This window comes from Protopterus annectens, chromosome 12.part0 (assembly GCF_019279795.1).
Source record: "Protopterus annectens isolate FY-2018-M chromosome 12.part0, PAN1.0, whole genome shotgun sequence".
In the NCBI taxonomy this organism is placed as follows: Eukaryota; Metazoa; Chordata; order Ceratodontiformes; family Protopteridae; genus Protopterus; species Protopterus annectens.
In genome coordinates this window covers 146269874-146288031 of record NC_056746.1, presented here as the reverse complement: position 1 = coordinate 146288031, position 18158 = coordinate 146269874, and the positions used below count along the sequence as shown (strand labels likewise).

The window sequence follows — 18158 nt, the reverse complement described above, 5'->3', positions numbered from 1 at the left end:
GATGTAGCACTACATCAACTGGCAACTTCTAAGTGATTGCTGCAACCTTACTGCTGCTGTAAGATGCAAATCGCTTTGCTATATACAAATACTATCTTGTGACAGCAGTATAATGACTTGGCAACACAATTCAGAGAGATGTTTACCTGGGGCTGGACAGCCAACCCCTCTACGGCAGAGTAAGTGTGTGCACTTGTGTGTGTGTGTGTGGACAAATCAACTCTTTTGAATAACAGAGAAACATTTACTAAACTAAAAAGTCCAGACAAAATACTTGAGATGTTATACTGCAATGAAATTTATTGAGAAAGTGTAATACTATAGTCCCAGCACACAAAATAAATTCAGCAACTTATCTGAAAGAATGTTTTATACTTAAAGCTGTCTAGCAACCATAGACAACTTTATAACGAAAAAAAAAATGAACATTCTGCTTTCAGGGGAGAGAGGACCAGTGACATTCTCTCATACACAAGACACTTTACTACACAGAAAAATTAAATACATTTCTGTTCATTAAATGCAGTCTACTCTAAGCACCTCAGTTACCTGTTGCATTACATTTTTAAAAAGTATTTAATTCTTTAATAACATCACTCAAGACCACTAAGCAACAGCTTCAGAATGAGCAAAAGGGCATTCATGTTCTTCCCAGGTGAGAAAATCATGGTGCTCTAAGATCACATGACTATGAAACAAAGTTATGCAGCCCTGCATATATACATATACATTTATATTACTTATATGCTACACTTTTTAAATGAGGAAAAGCAACGGAGTGGAGAATCATACTCAATTTAAGAAAGTAGATAAAAACTAGACCAAAAGCCTGCAGACACAAGTATTTCAGATGGCTTGTAACCGCACTGCCTAAAAAAATTCTGCAACTTCATCTCTACCTTCAGAGAGAGTCGTAAAAGAGCCCCAAGTTGAACATTTCTGTTTATTTCACATTTTTTTCTAACCCCACCGCAGCAAAACGTAAAGTTCAAAGCAATTTTCGGCATCACTACATAATTTACACATCTACACTTTAAAAAACAATTAAAAAGGTGTTGAGTTTTGAGGTAAAGAAAAGAAATCTGAATAGGAAAGTTAAGAGGTTGAACAGTGCTGTGTGTTTTTAAATGGGGAAATACCTTTCCTTACATCAAATTTAGGTCACCAATGCCTGGCAAATGCATTACTGCTTGCAGATCAAGAGATTTTTTTTTTCCTGCACAAACAAAAATGTCATTATTTAAATGGCTGCAGTTTCGTTGCAGCCATTAATTTAATGCGTTTTCACCCAACTGTTGGCTAATCAAATGTAAGCCTAACAACTTCTGTTTCTTCAATACAGAGAACACATTCAGACAAACACAACTTAAGGACCTTAATAAATAGTCCTTTCCCTTCATATCTTCATCCGTTACCATGGCAAATACAATCCATTGTAAGCGCCAGGTAGACCCAGAAAATTTCTGGGGCCTTCCATTACCCAGTGCAAATTTACCAACTTTACAATCAAATTTGCTCCACTGGTCTAACCTGACTCAGTGGCTGGCCTTTTCCAAACTACCATAAAATCCTTCCCAGCTGATAGTGCTTCCCAAACCATATACTAAGCACAACTAGGGTAAAAACAGACAAGGTTAAAACACACTTTAGCAATACATACAAACTACACGATTTCCATTCACTGTACTTGGCTTTTAAAAAACTCAAGGTTTGCAAAACCTTGTAATACCCATGTAGCTATCCCATTTTCCATGAAAAGGAATTTAATTTGTACATTATTCTGTCTGGCCTTGTTCACAGAGTGATTTATGCATCAAATGCATATTTCACAACTCTTGATTCTTAACTATGGCAAGTCTTGCTGCTTCATGCAACACACTGCAATGTGTACAGCTGAACTGAAAATGTTCAAACTTGTGAGGCCAACACTAGACAATGCCATCTCTAAACAATCCAGAACAAACTAGCTAGACATACACTGAAGGGAAGCTACTTAAAACTACTCCACTGCCCACATCTTTATGAATCTCCTCAGTGCATATTACAGTGCTACAGAAACTGTTCTGAACATAACATAAATGCTCAGCAAAATCAGACTTCAAGAAGCTGACATCTTAATAGTTTTCATAAAACAGTGCAGTTATAAACTCATCAAATATTAAAAGATCTTTCACAAATGCTTGCTTTTCATTGTGTGTGAACAGCTAAAACAATGACAGGCTTCAAAGTAATAGGTCATGCACTTTTAGGGATGTGGTCTTGGGTTTATATTGCATTTGTAAACATTCTATACCAGATTATGCAATACTTAAATTAACAGGAGCATCAAATGGTGCCCCATGAATTTTACAGTGGTAGACACTGGAATTCAATTCTAACTGCACCACTTTTTTCACAAAACACATTTGATTTTTAATGAAATAGTTAAATTAAAGTGCAAAATTAAGCAAATCTGAACTTTTCTATTTACAAATAAAGGTTCTGTATGTGGGACAAAATGATCTATGGTACCTCTCCTCCCTGCTTTGCAGATCAAAACAATGTGACAAATTTAAAGTCTAGTAACAGGCGCAAGGGAAAACCTTGCCGCTAGCTTTACTCTGTTCCTTGGTGTCTTTTTAACAGGGCTTTCTGACACAGCTTCTTTATTAACTTTGCAGTCTTGAACTCCTGTGGCTGGACCCACAAATTCAGTTACTGGTATGGCTGTCTCTATAGGATTGAGAGATGAAGCTGTTTCAACTATTGCGCTGGAAGCGATCTTTTCATCTGCTGGAATTGCAATACCTGTTAAAAATGAAAAGAATTAGCATTCAAGATCTTGCAACATTTTTATCACTTTGTTTCCCCTTAAATTATCAACATTTTTCAGTTCCCATCAGAGTTAAAGACTTAAAAGAGTATACAATTTTCTGAAACCCGGACATTTAGCCTTCTTTTGTTATTCTACTGTCACTTTACCCACAATGCAAGATTCACTCTAACCTTGCATTCACACACATCACACAGACACCCTTCCTGTACCCATCCTTCCTGTAATGTCTGAATAGTGAGCAAACAATCCAAATGGAACATAAGGACTTTAAGACTGAACTATTCAGAACAGATGTGTACTACTTGACACGCAGCTTCCTCTAGCCATAGCATTAGCATCTAAATTTATTTAACATTTGTTTACCGGGACAGTCAGGTCTATTTTCAGCAGAGGCCAGGGTTGCCAGACGTCCCTATTTGAGCGGGATTGTCCCGGGATCAGCAGCTCGAACCAGAGTCCTGCACTGCCAGTTTAAATCCCGGCGAAACAGCCCTCTGCTTTTTTTTTTTTTTTGACTGGCCCGTATACCAGCATACGGGCCAATCAAAATCGCTAAATACGGAGCGCTGGTGTTTAATGCGGAACATCAGGCAGTTCCACATTAAACATAGCTCCGTTTTTCGAGTTTTTTGATTGGCTCGTATACCGACATACAGGCAATCAAAAATCGCTAAACATGGAGCTGCTGGTGTTTAATGCGGAACATCAGGCAGTTCCACATTAAAAATAGCTCCGTTTTTCGAGTTTTTTGACTGGCTCGTATACCGGCATATGGGCCAATCAAAAACTGGCAAACATGGAGCTACTTGTGTTTAATGCATAACTGCTTGATGTTCCATATTAAACAGAAGTAGCTCCAACAATATGAAAAACTTTATACCACAAGAAAATTACAAAGTACAGGTCAACAATGAAACTACACATAGCAAAATATAAATAACTGAAAGAGATGACACCTTAGCAATTTTAACAAAATTTGTACTTCAAAGAGTATATGGTATTATACAAACTAGACTGGGATATATACTAGAAAGCACAGTATGATACTTCTGAGGAAGACTTGAAATTATTTCAGGTAATACAGTAAGTATATACAGGGAAGGAAGAAGGCATAATAGGATAGTACTGTAAAGTGTTGATCTAAAGAAAGTCAGAGGGTGTATATAAAAAGTGGAGAATAGAGTTAGCCAGGTGGGTAAGCAAGAGCAAAGCCAGGACTTTTCTTTGTGAGCAAATAGAAGTTTTTTAAATTGTATTATGGTGCAGATGGAAGTGGGTAGTTTATTCCATATTTTAGGAATGATATTAGAGAATAATGATTCTCCAGCCGAGTAGTTAGCTTTGGAGGATTTAACTAGACGTTTGTCACTGGAACGGAGTGTTCTAGCGGTAGTGTATGGTTGTATGAGATCTTGAAGGGTTGGGGTTTTATCTGGATCATGGAATATTTTATGGGTGAAGGTTAGTTGCTTGTATTGGAGGAGCTGAGGAAGTTCTAGCCAGTTTAGTTGTCCAAGGGTTGTGCAATGATGTTTTGTAGGGGGAGTATGTAGCAAATGTGGCTATTTTATTGTAACACGAGTCTAGTTTAGTAAGGTCTGATTTGCGTAGGTTGGTTAGTGTAGGGGTGACAGTGGTAGCTTTTGTAGATCTGATTAAAAATGTCTTGTTTCTGTAAAGGAGGCCTACTTTTTTATGAACTTTTTTGATAGTTTGGGCTATGTGGATATCAAATTTTAGATTGTTGTCACTTACAACCCCTAGCAGTTTGGTATGTGTCACAGGGCTGATAATAGTTTTGTTTTTGGACTCTAGGGTGAAAACCGGAGGTGTTGTAGGTGTTCTTGAGGGGTAGAAGAGGAGGAGTTTGGTTTTATGTGTGTTTAGAATGAATTGAGAATTGGCAAGCCAGGATTCTACTGATAGAAATAAGTTCTGGGTTATAGTGTGGAGGTCCTGTGTGGTGGGGGCAGAGCACATGAGGGTAGAGTCATCTGCATATTGTCTCACAGATGCTTGGTGAGTGGAGGTGTGGAGTTGGTTGGTAAAGAGGGAGAACAATAGTGGTCCTAAGATTGAGCCTTGTGGGACACCTAGGAAGACTGGGAGTAGAATGGACAGGTGATGTTGCCACAGTGCAGTCTGTTGCTGGTCTGATAAGTAGTTTTGGAACCAAGTAATAGTGGAAGCACAAAGGTTTAGGGAGGAGAGGACTTTGATCAGCTTGTTGTGGTTTACCATATCAAATGCTCAGGACAGGTCTAGAAATATGGCGGATACGAATTGCTCTGAATTTCTAAGTTGCATGACTGTATTAGTAAAGGACATGAGGGCTACAGTTGTACTATGATGGGGGCGAAATCCATGTTGTGCGATTGATAATAGATTGTGGGTGTTAAGGTAGTTCAGGAGTTCAGTATGGACCACCCTCGCTAGGATTTTGCATAGGGGTCATAGAATAGCAATTGGGCGGTAGTTGCTAAAATTGGTTGAGTTGCCTCCTTTGTGAAGGGGTATTACATGGGATTTTCTATCTAAATAGCAGATACTATGCACTCTGACATAGATCTGTTTATGATTATTGCTACTGGGCAAGCTATTCCATCAGCAGCTACTTTCAGAAATTTGGCTGGCAGTTTGTCTGTGGCTAAAGTAGTTGGTTTTAGGTTAAGCAGTAGTTTTTTTTTTTTTTTTTTTTTTTTTTTACACTATTTACTGTTACTGGTTGCAGTGTAAATAGACTGAGGTTGTTCTGAGAGGGTTTACTGAGATGGGGAGTTACTGGGGCACGGCTATTGGAGTTGTTTGCACTGACTAGGGCTAGTATTGTTTCTGTAAAATAAGTATTACATTGTGTTACTATGTTTTCAGGGTTAGTGGCAGAAGTTGCAGTGGGTGTGGAGGTTTTGCCTGGAGATAGTATGTTAACTGCAGCCCAGAACTTTTGTAGGTTATTATGGTATTTTTCTTGAATATTGAGGTAATAATTGATTTTGTCCCGTTTGATGAATTTTTTAACTTTGTTATGTAGTTCTAGAAATGTTAGTTTTGTGGATTGGGTTTTGTGTTTGTGGTATTGTTTCCAGGCTTTATCCCTAATTTTGAGAAGGGAATGGCATTCCTTGCTCAACCAGGGTGCGTAATTGGCTCTAACTCTAATGGTTCTGGAGGGAGCATAGCAATCTAGAATCTCTAAAAAAGTTGTATTAAATGAGTAGACTGCTTCATCTAGGGGTAGCCATTTGAGAGATTTCCATTTACAGCTTTGTTTAGGGCTGAGATGAACTTTTGTGGGTTGCAGGATTTTTTTTTGTTTCTGATTGCATGGTAAGAGGTGTGGTTAGTTTGGAAGGTGCAGGCACACATGAGAAAGGTTGGGAAGTGGTCGCTTAAGGCCATCTGGAAAACAACCTGCCTGAGATGTTAGTGAGGGATTGCTAATCAAAATCCAGTCACGGATAGACTGACATTTGGTAGTTTTGTCAGTTCTTGTAGGGGATGTGATACGTTGTGTAAATATTTGTAAAGCTATAAACTTCATATTTCAAATACTCTCTTTTAGCTATAAAATTCTGTATACATATTTTATATACATTCCATAAGGAAGCATGAACTGTGTTATACTGATGGTTTCAAATTAGTCAGAATTCCACACTACAGCATACTGCAGGATTTCTTACACATTCAAAAGTCATTCTACTAAATTCAAATTCAGCATTTAGTATTGAGAACAATTCTCAAACAGGATTATTCTTAACTAACTTTGGATCTACCTTCTGAGACCGCTCTAGCTGCACTACAGTTTTCTTGGAGAAACGATTAACAGCCTCTCTTTCCAACTCTTAGGTTCACAGTTGTATAGTAGGCTAACAATAGGCTTCTTCACTATTCCAGTTCTGCAAGTCAGTAGCCATCTATGACAGTACTGGCAAATGACGCTGCTCTTTCCCTTCCATTCTCACACATTTGCTGTAACCAGCTTTCTACTTTACACAAATTACACAGGACCTTGGCTTAATTGTTTTACTGACTTCAGCTTCAGGTTACAAACTTTCCCTAAGGTATCTGTATTATTACTTTCTCCAACCTGCAGATATGATAATCTCCTACAGCTACCATCATAAAAGTACTGCTCTTTGTTGACTTCTTCCAAGATATATTTTACTTTTTATTGCTTTAAAGCAATCATCAAAAGTGAAATGCTACTACTTTTTTAAAATTTTTTTCTCCCCTCTGCCTGCCAATCAAGCCTCCCCAATCATACATGAACTTATTCATTTCTTATCAGTGTGGGTATGCCCTACAGATCCACTAAGGCAACACCCTGTACAGGGAGCCATCATCCAGGCAGCTACAGGAGACAGCTTCTGCTCTCATAGGCATCCCAGCAATAGACAACCTTTTCTGTTATGACCCAAAACCCACCCCAGGTACTGAAGTACACACTTCTGTGATTACAGGGGCTACCTAATACAAGAGTCCATACCGGTGTTCCCTCACATATGAGATACTGCAGCTACAATCTTCAGTTTGGGCAGCCAAAGTGTACACTCCTTCCAGACCAGTTCTTTCTTTTAGAGGTTTGTGAGACCATCACCTCGTATCATGTGCGTAACAGGCAAATCTGGTTGAGAAACCACTTCCCTCCAGGCAACTTCAGTCATGCGAGACACTAATTGATCCTGGGTTGCCTGGCTCATAGGATTTTCCCTATATGCGACCGGCTGGCTGCTATTTTGTTTTTCAACTTTTTGTTTAAGCAAGCTGGTGTGAGAATGAAACCCTGCAATCAAACATACCTATATCCCAAAACTGCAAGATGGCAATTTGCAGTTTTCAATACTGTCAGGAAATGAACAGGTTCATGTATGACTGAGGAGGCTTGGTGGGTGACAGACAGAGAGGAGAAAAAATACATGGGAAAAAACGTTTCACTTTTGATGTCGGCTGGAAAAAAATCAGTATAAAGTCTCTTCAGTATTTGCACAGTTCTTGCAACTTGCTGATCAGACTGGAGATACTACCGCCAGGATACAGAGTTTAAATTTGCTTTCATACACATCTAAACTTCTGACTGTGGACCATAGCCAGATGACACCACAGATACCCCATCTTAGGAGTTCAGATTTTAATGCAGTACCCATATCTGAACTTTTTGTCTGTCAGTATGATTACTACTGTTAACATGAACAGTAATCTGCACATAAGATACAGGAATTTTTTTTTTTTTTTAACCTGGGACAATTGCCCACTTTGCATCATGGTTGAAATAGTTGTTCCTTGTAGTCACCTTCAGTTAAGGTACTTTAGATCTTCCTTTGGATTGCTTTTGTAGTATTATCTGCATGTGACAACTCTGCACTATTTGCTCTCTTCAATTTAAGTTCCCGACCAACAACATCTTTTGCTCTACCTTTGTATAATTATTCCTAGAAGAGTCTCATATAACCCTTTCATCATCTGCCTTTTCAGTTAATTAGGGACTGTTCTGTCAGCTTTGAAACTTGCACTCCGGACATTTCTTCCAAGAAAGAAGATTAAAACTGGATTTCATTCCTCGCTGATTTCTGGTCAAACCAAACCCTCAATGAAACATCTTTTAGTAAAAACATTTCTAAGCCAGTGTCAATACATCTCAAATTGTTTTTATTCTTAAAGTGGTAGCAGAAGAAATACCCAAAAATTTACAGTTGTTTCACCAAATATTTAAGATTCATTTGAAACATTCTCTAATCACTACATTTGTGTGTAATTCCTTACTTGTTCTACATATTTCACTTTCAGGTGATCTTTCTAAATATTAAGTAACGATTGTGCAATTTCATAGCTGACCTGTAGAAAGATTTTATGAAATTGCTTTGCAAGAGTACCTGCTCTGTCCCCAGGTGAACCACTAGCATCTCCTACTCTTAAGCATATCACTTATGTGCAACTATAAATGCACCCAACTCATAAGAAAATGGTCTGTTCTCCTGTTAAGATCATAATTCAGTCCTTTGTGAATGGAGTCTACCAGTACAAGAACTGGCCTATTATCTTGTACAATCATAGATCCTACATCTTTTTAACTCGCTCCAAACCGCATCAAGACTAGCTAATTCATATCATGGTGCTCCAATACTGGTGTGCTTATGACTAATTTCTTAAACACTTTCAAAATGAACCTGTCCATAGCTCCCTTCCAAGGCTACATCTTGCTCCAACACCTTTCTTAGCAGCATAGTTATCTCAGGCAAACACGGTACAAAGCTGCAAGGGGTACTGCATCATTCATACGAACACCTAATACTTGCTTGTATCCTAGGTTTGGCATTCGCAAAATTGCTCTGGCTTTTTTGTGTCAGGCTTCAACCCCTCTCACATTAGAATTTAACCTAAGTATTTCAGACTTGTCACATATTTTACACCTGTTCTTATTCAACTTCAAATGATACCCACATTATCTATTTACTAGCTTTACCAGTCTCCTGTTAAATTCTTATTGTGTTGAATTCCCACTTCCAATCCTGAAAGTGAATGTTCAACCGTTCTCTGAAACATCTATGGTGCTGACGAACTACCAAATTAGTCTAAGGAATTTGGACCTTCCTAACGAGGCACTAAATGGACACAACTTGGAGCTTTCTTCATGTAGCTTTATGAGCCAGAATTGCTGCTTTGCATCTAGTACTGAAAAGAACTTGGCAGTTGATACAGTTCACATAACTTCTTAATTTTTTAAGCAATGGGTAATGCTGTTTCAGTCACTTCATTCACTGACTGCTGTATGTGTTAAAGATGTTAAAGTATACAAGTACTGTCTTTAGTTGTAAGAAAATGTTAAGTTTTACAGTATAAACAAGAAAAAAGGGCTGGACAAAAGCAAGTTAATGTTTATATGCTGTAATCTTGTGCTGCTGGGGTGGGGCAGGTGGGGTGTAAAAGTGCACTGACTATATGTACAATTATACAACGACCCCCCGATTAATATTCAAAAATGTGCACGCTGATTGGTCACCGTGCACGTTGTAAATCAGTATTATAGTAATGGAAAAAGGTCCGGTTGCCCGGACTTTTTCCATTACTATAAAGTACAGTTGTGTACAATTACCATAAATGTAGATGTTCAAGTATATTCACTTTTGCAGTCATTACATTTGGGTAATCCTGCTGGCAGGTTGCCCTTAGTCAGCCTGAATTCCAAAGTCTTGGGTCCTGCGTCAGCTGTCGTCACCCCTTCCCCGACGTCAGGGGTATAAAAGCAGCCAACGCCATTTTCTTTAGTTTTTCTTGCCCCAGATGTCAGGTGCCCACTAAAAGGGTAGCCAAAATTTATATCTATATATAAAATTACATGCAGCAATATAAACTTTACCTTCATTCACAAGCAAATACACCACATAGGTTGTATAAATCATAGAAGGAAAGATAGGTTCAATCAGAAGAAAAGAGGGGGTGGCGGGTGGGTAACCTGGACTGCAACAGTGAATACACTCCAACATATACATTTATGGTAAGTGTACACAACTGTACTATGTTCTTCGTGTTTCACTGTTGCAGTCATTACATTTGGGTAGATTCCCAAAGCTATGGTTAGGAGGTTGGAGCTACACAGCATTAGGAGCGGCTGAGAGACCCTGCAGAACTGCAGTGGCAAAGCCTGCCCTGGATTTAGAGTAGAGTGGCAGATGATAGTGCTTTGTAAAGGTATGTACTGAACTCCAAGTAGCTGCCTCTAAAATATCCTTGGTTGGTACTCCCCTAAGAAAGGCTGCTGAAGTGGCTGCCGCTCTGGTGGAATGTTCATAGGTTCATACTAGGCTATCTGCCCTAGGGCATTTATAAGCCTAGCCAGAGTGTGTATGGCTTTCGCCACCCATTTTAAATTAATTTTGCTAAGCCCTTTTTCGAGGTTAGTATACTGTGCCTCTGTCTAACAGTGACACAGAAGTGATACCCGGGGTAAACCTACGATCTCCCATCCACTCATCAAGATTCCTCTTGAAGAGGAGTCAGTGAGGGACTCTGCCTAACCTGGACTGGGATTTTATTCCAGAGAGAAGGGAGCCTCTGGGTTATGAATCTGTCCCTCCAGCATGTCCTATTTATTTCAGTGCTGAGGTTTAAGTCCCTCGAGCGCGTAGCTCGATGGGATTTGGATTTTCTGAGGTGCAGCATGTCTATTAATTCCGGGTTGGACATGGCTTTATACGTCAGGCACAGATTGCCTCTGAGCAGGCGGTATGCCACTGAGTAGAGCTGGAGTTTCTTTAACCGGGCAGCATACGGCATCTGTTTGAGCCCCTTGATCCTCTTGGTGAGGTACTTTTGGGGTCTTTCCAGTTGCTGCAGGTGTCTGGTAGGGTACATCCCAAAAGGGGCATTGTACTCAATTATGGGCCTGATGAGGGATGAGTAAAGAGGCACGATGACCTCCCCTGATCTAGATGTGAATCCCTTCATGATTAGGTGGGCTATATAAAATGTTTTTCTAACCACTTTGGCCACGTGGTTGTCAAATGAGAGATTGCTATCAACTTGGGTCCCCAGGTCCCTAATTACTTCTTCTGTACTTAATGGATTACCACCTATGTGGTAATTTGTGGGCACTTTGTTTTTGCCAAAGGGGGTGACTATACACTTTTTGGCGTTTAGCTTGAGGCCATGGCTCTGGCACCAGTTGTCTGTTTCTATGAGGCCCTTTTGGAGGATGCTTGTGTCGGCTCGAGAGTCTATTATGGCGCCCAGTTTGCAGTCATCTGCGAACTTGGTCAGCCACAGTCCTTCCATGTTGGCCTGTACCTCAGAGAAATATATACCGAACAAGAGAGGTCCCAAGAATGAGCCTTGTGGGACGCCACTTGTAACTGGTTTGGAGTCTGACATGGCTCCAGCTATTCTAACCATGTGGGTTCTTGTCCTTCAGCCAGTTTGCAACCCATCTAGTGACATAGGGGTTTATATTTAAGCTGGTGAGCTTATCTATAATGCCTGAGTGGGGTATTGTATCGAAGGCTTTTGCGAGGTCCAGGTAGGCTGTGTGGACCACCTTCCCCTTGTCAATGGCCTTGGTGACTGTTTCAAAGAAATCGACCAGGTTTAAGAGGCAGGATCTGCCCTTAAAGCCAAACTGGGTAGGATCCAGTGTCTGTAGGTCCCCAATATCTTTATTTATAAGGTCCATGATGATCCTTTCCATAGCTTTGCAGACCAAGCTAGTGAGACTTATGGGGCGATCCGTTGAGGCACCACCTTTGTGGAGAGGGACCACTGTTGCTGTACGCCACTCTTTGGGTACATATCCTGTAGCAAGGCTGAGATTGAACAGTAGTTTTAGGTTTGGGTTTAGCTCTTCTTGGAGTTCATGTAGGACGCAGCCCGGGACACCGTCTGGTCCCATTGATGCTGTGTTTCTTGCTTTGGAGAGGGCAGCTCTTACCTGAGCATCTGAGATGTCAGGGGGGCAGCACTCTGCTGGGATAGATATTAGCCCTTTTGGTGGGGGGGGTTTGCGCTGAACCTGCCAGCTAGGATGTTGGCAATGTCTGTGGGTTGGGTGTATTTTTTGTCATTTTGGACTAATTCTGAGCATATCTGGGAATTCCCACCCAGGTTCCTAACATAACTAAAGAAAGTCTTGTGATTATCCTTAGTGTCCTGTGCAATTTTTCTCTCGAAGCTGGCCTTAGACGATTTTATGAGTGCCCGTAGTTTTTTGCTAATACTGATCAGAGATGCCTTCCCTTTCTGGGATTTTGCTCTGTCATGTAGTAGCTTCCTCCTTCTATTGTATAGTTTGTTTATGGCTGGGGTCCACCAGACAGGACATCTGCCTTTGGAGGATTGGGTCTTGGTTTTATTTGGGATTGCATGATCCATGCATTCCTGAAGGTGTTCATAGAATGCATTTATAAAGGATTTTGTGGTCTGGGCCGTATTATCCACAGGCCCGGGGGCTTTGAAGGATGCCACCTCAGTTTTGAAGAGTGTGAAATTTGCTTTAGAGAAGTTTTTCACTGTGGTTTTCTGGGCAGGGGGTGGGGTCGGGATGTGAATATCCAGTGAGATTAGTTTATGGTCTGATCTTACCAGTGAGGGATACACTTCTGGTCTGGAGCATAGAGTCCCCATGTTGGTGATGATCAGGTCCAGTATGGTTTCCCCTCTTGTGGGAGTGGTAACAAGTTGTTCCATAGCATTTGAGTTTATAAATTCTAGGAACCTTTGGGCTAGGGTGTTGGAGCTAGAGTAATGCTCCCAGTCTATGGTTGGGTAGTTGAAGTCACCCAATATAATGGTGTTTGGAGAGACCTTCATATTTTCCAGTGTTCTCAGGAAGGCCGAGTGGGGTTCCTGGGTTTGGGAGGGTGGTCTGTAGCAGGCTATAAACTGGAAGGCAGTTTTACCCACTGTTAGTTGCACATGGATAGTCTCTGATGCTTCGTGCTGTGCCACCAACCTGGAGGTGTGGGTATCTTTGACGAATATTGATACTCCCCCTCCTTTTGTGGTTTGGTCCAAGTTTTGGGGCCGAAAAGCATGGTATGAGGTATAGCCTGGTAGTGCTGGGGTGCTCTCGAGAGCCTTGAACCAGGTTTCTGTTACTGCACAGATATCGATGTTCTCCATGCTAAGGAGAGTTTTGAGTGCGTGCATCTTGAGGTTTAGACTTCTGGCATTGAGTAGCATTACTCAGTTTCTTATCCCTTGTGATACCTATAGAGGTGGGTTTGTCTTTTGAGCCTTGCCTAAAAAAGGCACTATGGGGTTAGCAAGAGCCTTTGCCAATATCCGAAAGCCCAGGGGTGACAGGTGCAAGCCGTCCCTAGCGAAGCATCGTGGCTTGTCAAGCATGTCATCCCAGGCTGACAGGCATTGGATGCCCTTTGAATGACACCAATACTTAAGCCAATTGTTGAAATTGATCATCTTGTCTTCATACTGTGGCATCATTCTTGGTGAGGGTAAGATGCTACTCAAGGTCAGGGTCATACCAGCCTGGGCTACATGCTCAGAGAGCTCCTCTATGTCTCTTTTCATGTAGTCCAAGGAGGTACATCTCAGGTCATTCACACCAGCATGGACAATGACCGAGTCATATTTGTACTTGCCTTGGAGTGACCTGAGTGCTTGTGTTATGTGGCGGATCCTAGCACCTGATAGGCAGCTCACCGTGACCTTCTCCTTGTTCAGCCTGGTGAGCGGGACGTCAGTGTGCCTGATGATAGATTCACCTATTACAAGTGTATCAGGTGTGTTGTTTAGCCTTAAGGGCTGTGACTGTTTGGCACACTGGCTTTGTGAGCTATGTGTTGCACGTGTTTTGTTTTGGGGTAGCGGTTGCTTGGTTGTCTGCTTTGGAGGTCTCTGCTGCTTAGGCAGATTTTTATTTAGAGCCTCCAAGTATGTTTTTGTGTGTTTATGTGTTTGGTTTGCTGTCGTGGTAGGTCTATGTGAGACTGGAATTGTAGTGAGTGTGGTTTCCTTCTCCTCCTGACTGGTTACGCCAGTACTGAGTTGAGAGCGCTTAGCCTCCAGTTTGGCTATATGGTTGCATCTCTCACATGTGTTGGAATTTGTTGGGAGGAGGAGAGGGTTGTCTGTGTACATTAGGCAGTTGTAACATTGCCTCAAGATTCCCAGGTTCACCAGCTGGACCGGAGAGGAGATTGACAACTGACCTTTGGACATGCTAGAATAGTATTGGGAATTCCTTTATAATTGAAAAAAAGGGCCAGTGGGGAACAAGTTACTCAAGGGGAGTTTGTGAGGGTGTAGTGCTTTTAATTTTTTAGTGCTGACTTGTATAATTAATTTAGTGAGCAAGTGCTAGGCTTTAGCATAGGAATAGGGTGTTTATTATGAGAACTAGATCAGTTCCAAGGCTCAAACCCAAATAAGCGGCGCTGCTTGATGCCGCGCTATGCACAAAATCATGCAAAGCTGCGCTACAGCGGGTTTTATACAGGCGGACTTGAAAGAGCTAGAAAGTGGCCCAAAACAGCCAACGGACTACCAGATTCCTGCGCTCGGAACACTCCTCCAGGGACAGATAGGCTGCTCCAAGCTCCCCACTGCCACTGGTGAACAAAGAAGCCTCCCTCTATCCAAGAAAGGAAATGGCAACACAAGAACTTTCCAAAAGTCCAGAATACAGCAAAGCCTGTATTTGGACTACTCTAGGTCAGGAAAGATGGAAAACAAGGAAAACTTCTTTTTTTTCTTTTTTGCAACAAACAGCAGGAAATAGCAATAAATATGTAACACAGGCTAGCGCACTTGAGTGTGTAGCCTCAACAAGTAAATGCAACGAACAGGACAAAACTTTAAAAGTGCAGGTGCAAAAACAACTTTAGACAGTTTAAAACAGTTCAAGAAGCAGAAATATTTGCAGTTTAGCTAGATCGGACAGTCGCCCAGGTAGTAGCAGGAAAAAACACTTTTATCAGGTTAGCAGTCGCTCTTTTGGCCTCTCTGCTGCTAGCACCACTCTGCCGGACCAAAAGGAGCTTGGCTGAGTAGTAACAAGCGCAAAAACCTCGCCAAAGCGGGTTTTATACAGGGGGACTTGAAAGAGCTAGAAATTGGCCCAAAACGGCCAATAGACTACCAGATTCTTGTGCTGGGAACACTCCTCCAGGGATAGATAGGCTGCTCTAAGTTCCCCACTGCCACTGGTAAACAAAGAAACCTCCCTCTATCCAAGAAAGGAAATGGGCAACACAGGAACTTTCCAAAAGTCCAGAATACAGCAAAGCCTGTATTTGGACTACTCTAGGTCAGGAAAGACGGGAAACAAGGATAATTTTTTTTTTTATTTTTTGCCCTTAGACATTGGCTTGCCGTGGTATAAGTAGCAGAAACGAATGCAGTGGCCTATCCACTTTGAAATAGTCTGCTTAGAGATAGCCTTTCCTTGAGATCCTGCAGCATATGCCACTAGTAATTGCTCTGTCTTTCTGAAAACTCTGGATCTGCCAAAGTAGAATCTAAGCTGTGTATGTCCAAAGAATGTAGTATTATTTCCCCCTTGTTCTGTGGATTTGGATAAAAAGTTGGCAGATGAATGGTTTGGTTAAGATCCACACTGGATACCACTTTAGGCATAAATGTTGGGTTTGTCCCCAGGGAGACCCTGTCCGGATAAAAAATTATAAAATGTTCCACAGCCACGAGTGCCTGTAGCTCTGAAACTCGTCTTGCAGAAGTTATTGCTAGCAACACAGCTGTTTTTCCAAGATAAAAACTTTATATCAGCAGTAGCAGCTGGCTCAAAAGGAGGCAGGGTGAGTTTTTCCAAGACAAAGTTGAGGTCCCATGCAGGGAGGCCTTAAATGTTTGGCTCCTCTGAGGTACTGTTTTAATAAGGGATGAGAAAAGATTGGTGGCTCTGCATTGTAATGAGCCGAAATGGCAGAGGCATGAATTTTAATAGATGAGAAAGATAGGCCTTTGTCCAGCATCTCAGTTAAGTATTGTAAAATCTGAGGAATATTTGGCACAGCTGTATCTGTTCCTTATGCCTGGTTCCAAGCACAGAATCTCTTCCATTTTCCAGCATATGATTTTCTAGTACTAGGCCTTCTGGCTTCCAAAATGACATCCATCACCGCTTTGCTGAGAGGTGTGTTTTCCAGGTTTAGAGTCCTGAGCTGGCTGTGCAGGATCTGATTGTTTTGCTGGGACAGTAGATGCGGTACTTGAGGTAAGGTCCAAGCTGGGCATTGAGACAAGCTTCTTAATATTGGGTACCAGTGCTGGCGGGGCCAGTCTGGTGCAATCAGTATCATCTTTGGCTTCTCCTGTCTGACCTTTAGGAGTAACTTGGGGAGGAGAGGCAGAGGGGGAAAGGCATATACTGATAGGTTTTTCCAGCTGAAGGATAGGGCGTCCACTTTCTATGCTTGCCTGTGATAAATCCTTGTGCAGAATCTCTTTAGTTGGTAGTTGTGAGGAGAGGCAAATAGATCTATGTTCGGGCATCCCCATTTCCTTGTTATGCTGAAGACTTGTGGATCCAGCTGCCACTCGTGTGGATCCACGAGGTTTCTGCTTAGATCGTCTGCCAAAGTATTTTTCCTTCCTGGCAGGAATTGTGCCTGCAGATGTACTTGGTAAGTCAGTGCTGTGTCCCACAAAGTCATGGCTAGTCTGCAAAGGGGTAAGAATGTGTCCCCCCTGCTTGTTTATATACCACATGACCATGGTGTTGTCTGTCTTTATCAGCAGTTGTCCTGGATGAAGTAGGTCCTTGAAGGCTGTCGGGGCATTTTGTACAGCTAGCATCTCTTTTTGATTGATATGTAGATGCATTTGGTTTGAGGTCCATGTTCCCTGAATGCATTTTCCTGCCATGTGGGCCCCCCAGGCATAATTTGATGCATCCGTTGTTGGTGTCTGCCTGGCTGGGGGTAATGTGAACCGCTGTCCCTTGTTTTGGTGACAAGCCTTTGCCCACCATCGAAACTCTTAGTTATGTACTTACCATAACGATAGATGTATGTGATCCATCTCGCCTACATTCAATACTGATGGGCTCGGAGCAGAGAATCGGCTCCGACTCGGCTGTTCTGACTAGCACGAAGTCTCTCATTGGCTGGGCCAACCCTATACCCCAGGATGCACCACGCCCAGACCCCCAGATCTAGTTTGCCCCCAACACATTCTTCCACCCACAGAACACACAAGAGACAAGTGTAAGAGGAGAGAAAAAATAATATCCTCATGGGAATCAAACAATACTTGTCTCCTCCAATTCCAACAGGAAGGGGGGCGGGTACGTAAGAATGTAGGCGAGATGGATCACATACATCTATCGTTATGGTAAGTACATAACTAAGAGATGTAATGTGATCCTATCTCGCCTACATTCAATACTGATGGGACAGCATCCCTAGCACCTAAATCCTGGGAGGCTCACTGGAAAACACTCCTGAGCACTGTGGAACCAAAGGAAGCATGACCTCTAGATGTCATGTCCAATTTATAATGAGAAATAAAGTTATGTGGAGAAGTCCGAGTAGCCGCTGCACAAATCTCATCCACGGACAGTCTAGCGTGAAAGGCCACTGAAGTTGCCATAGCCCTGGTAGAATGCGCCTTCACTGGAAAGGGAAGATTCCTACCCTTCAATGCATAAATGAATGAGATGCAATCTCTAATCCACCTAGCGATAGTCGCCTTGGTTACAGATCTGCCAATTCTGTTGTCCGAAAAGGACACAAAAAACTGGTCTGATTTTCTCTCCTGTTGTGTCCTATTCAAATAAAACCTCAATTGTCTATGTACATCCAACTGGTGAAATATGTATTCTGCTTTGTTGGAGAATTGTGGAAAAAAGGCTGGTAGCTCAATAGCCTGTTGG

General features: G+C 41.8%; 1 protein-coding gene across 1 annotated transcript in view; it reads right to left on the bottom strand.

Annotated features, from left to right (window-relative positions):
- Positions 1–274: 274 nt before the first annotated feature.
- MARF1 (meiosis regulator and mRNA stability factor 1) overlaps positions 275–18158 on the bottom strand; it is a 2255654-nt gene continuing 2237770 nt past the window's right edge. The window contains exon 25 of the mRNA XM_044088896.1: positions 275–2787. Within this exon, the coding sequence (XP_043944831.1) occupies positions 2552–2787 (236 nt within the window). The 3' untranslated portion in view covers positions 275–2551. The remainder of the gene's footprint in view (positions 2788–18158) is intronic.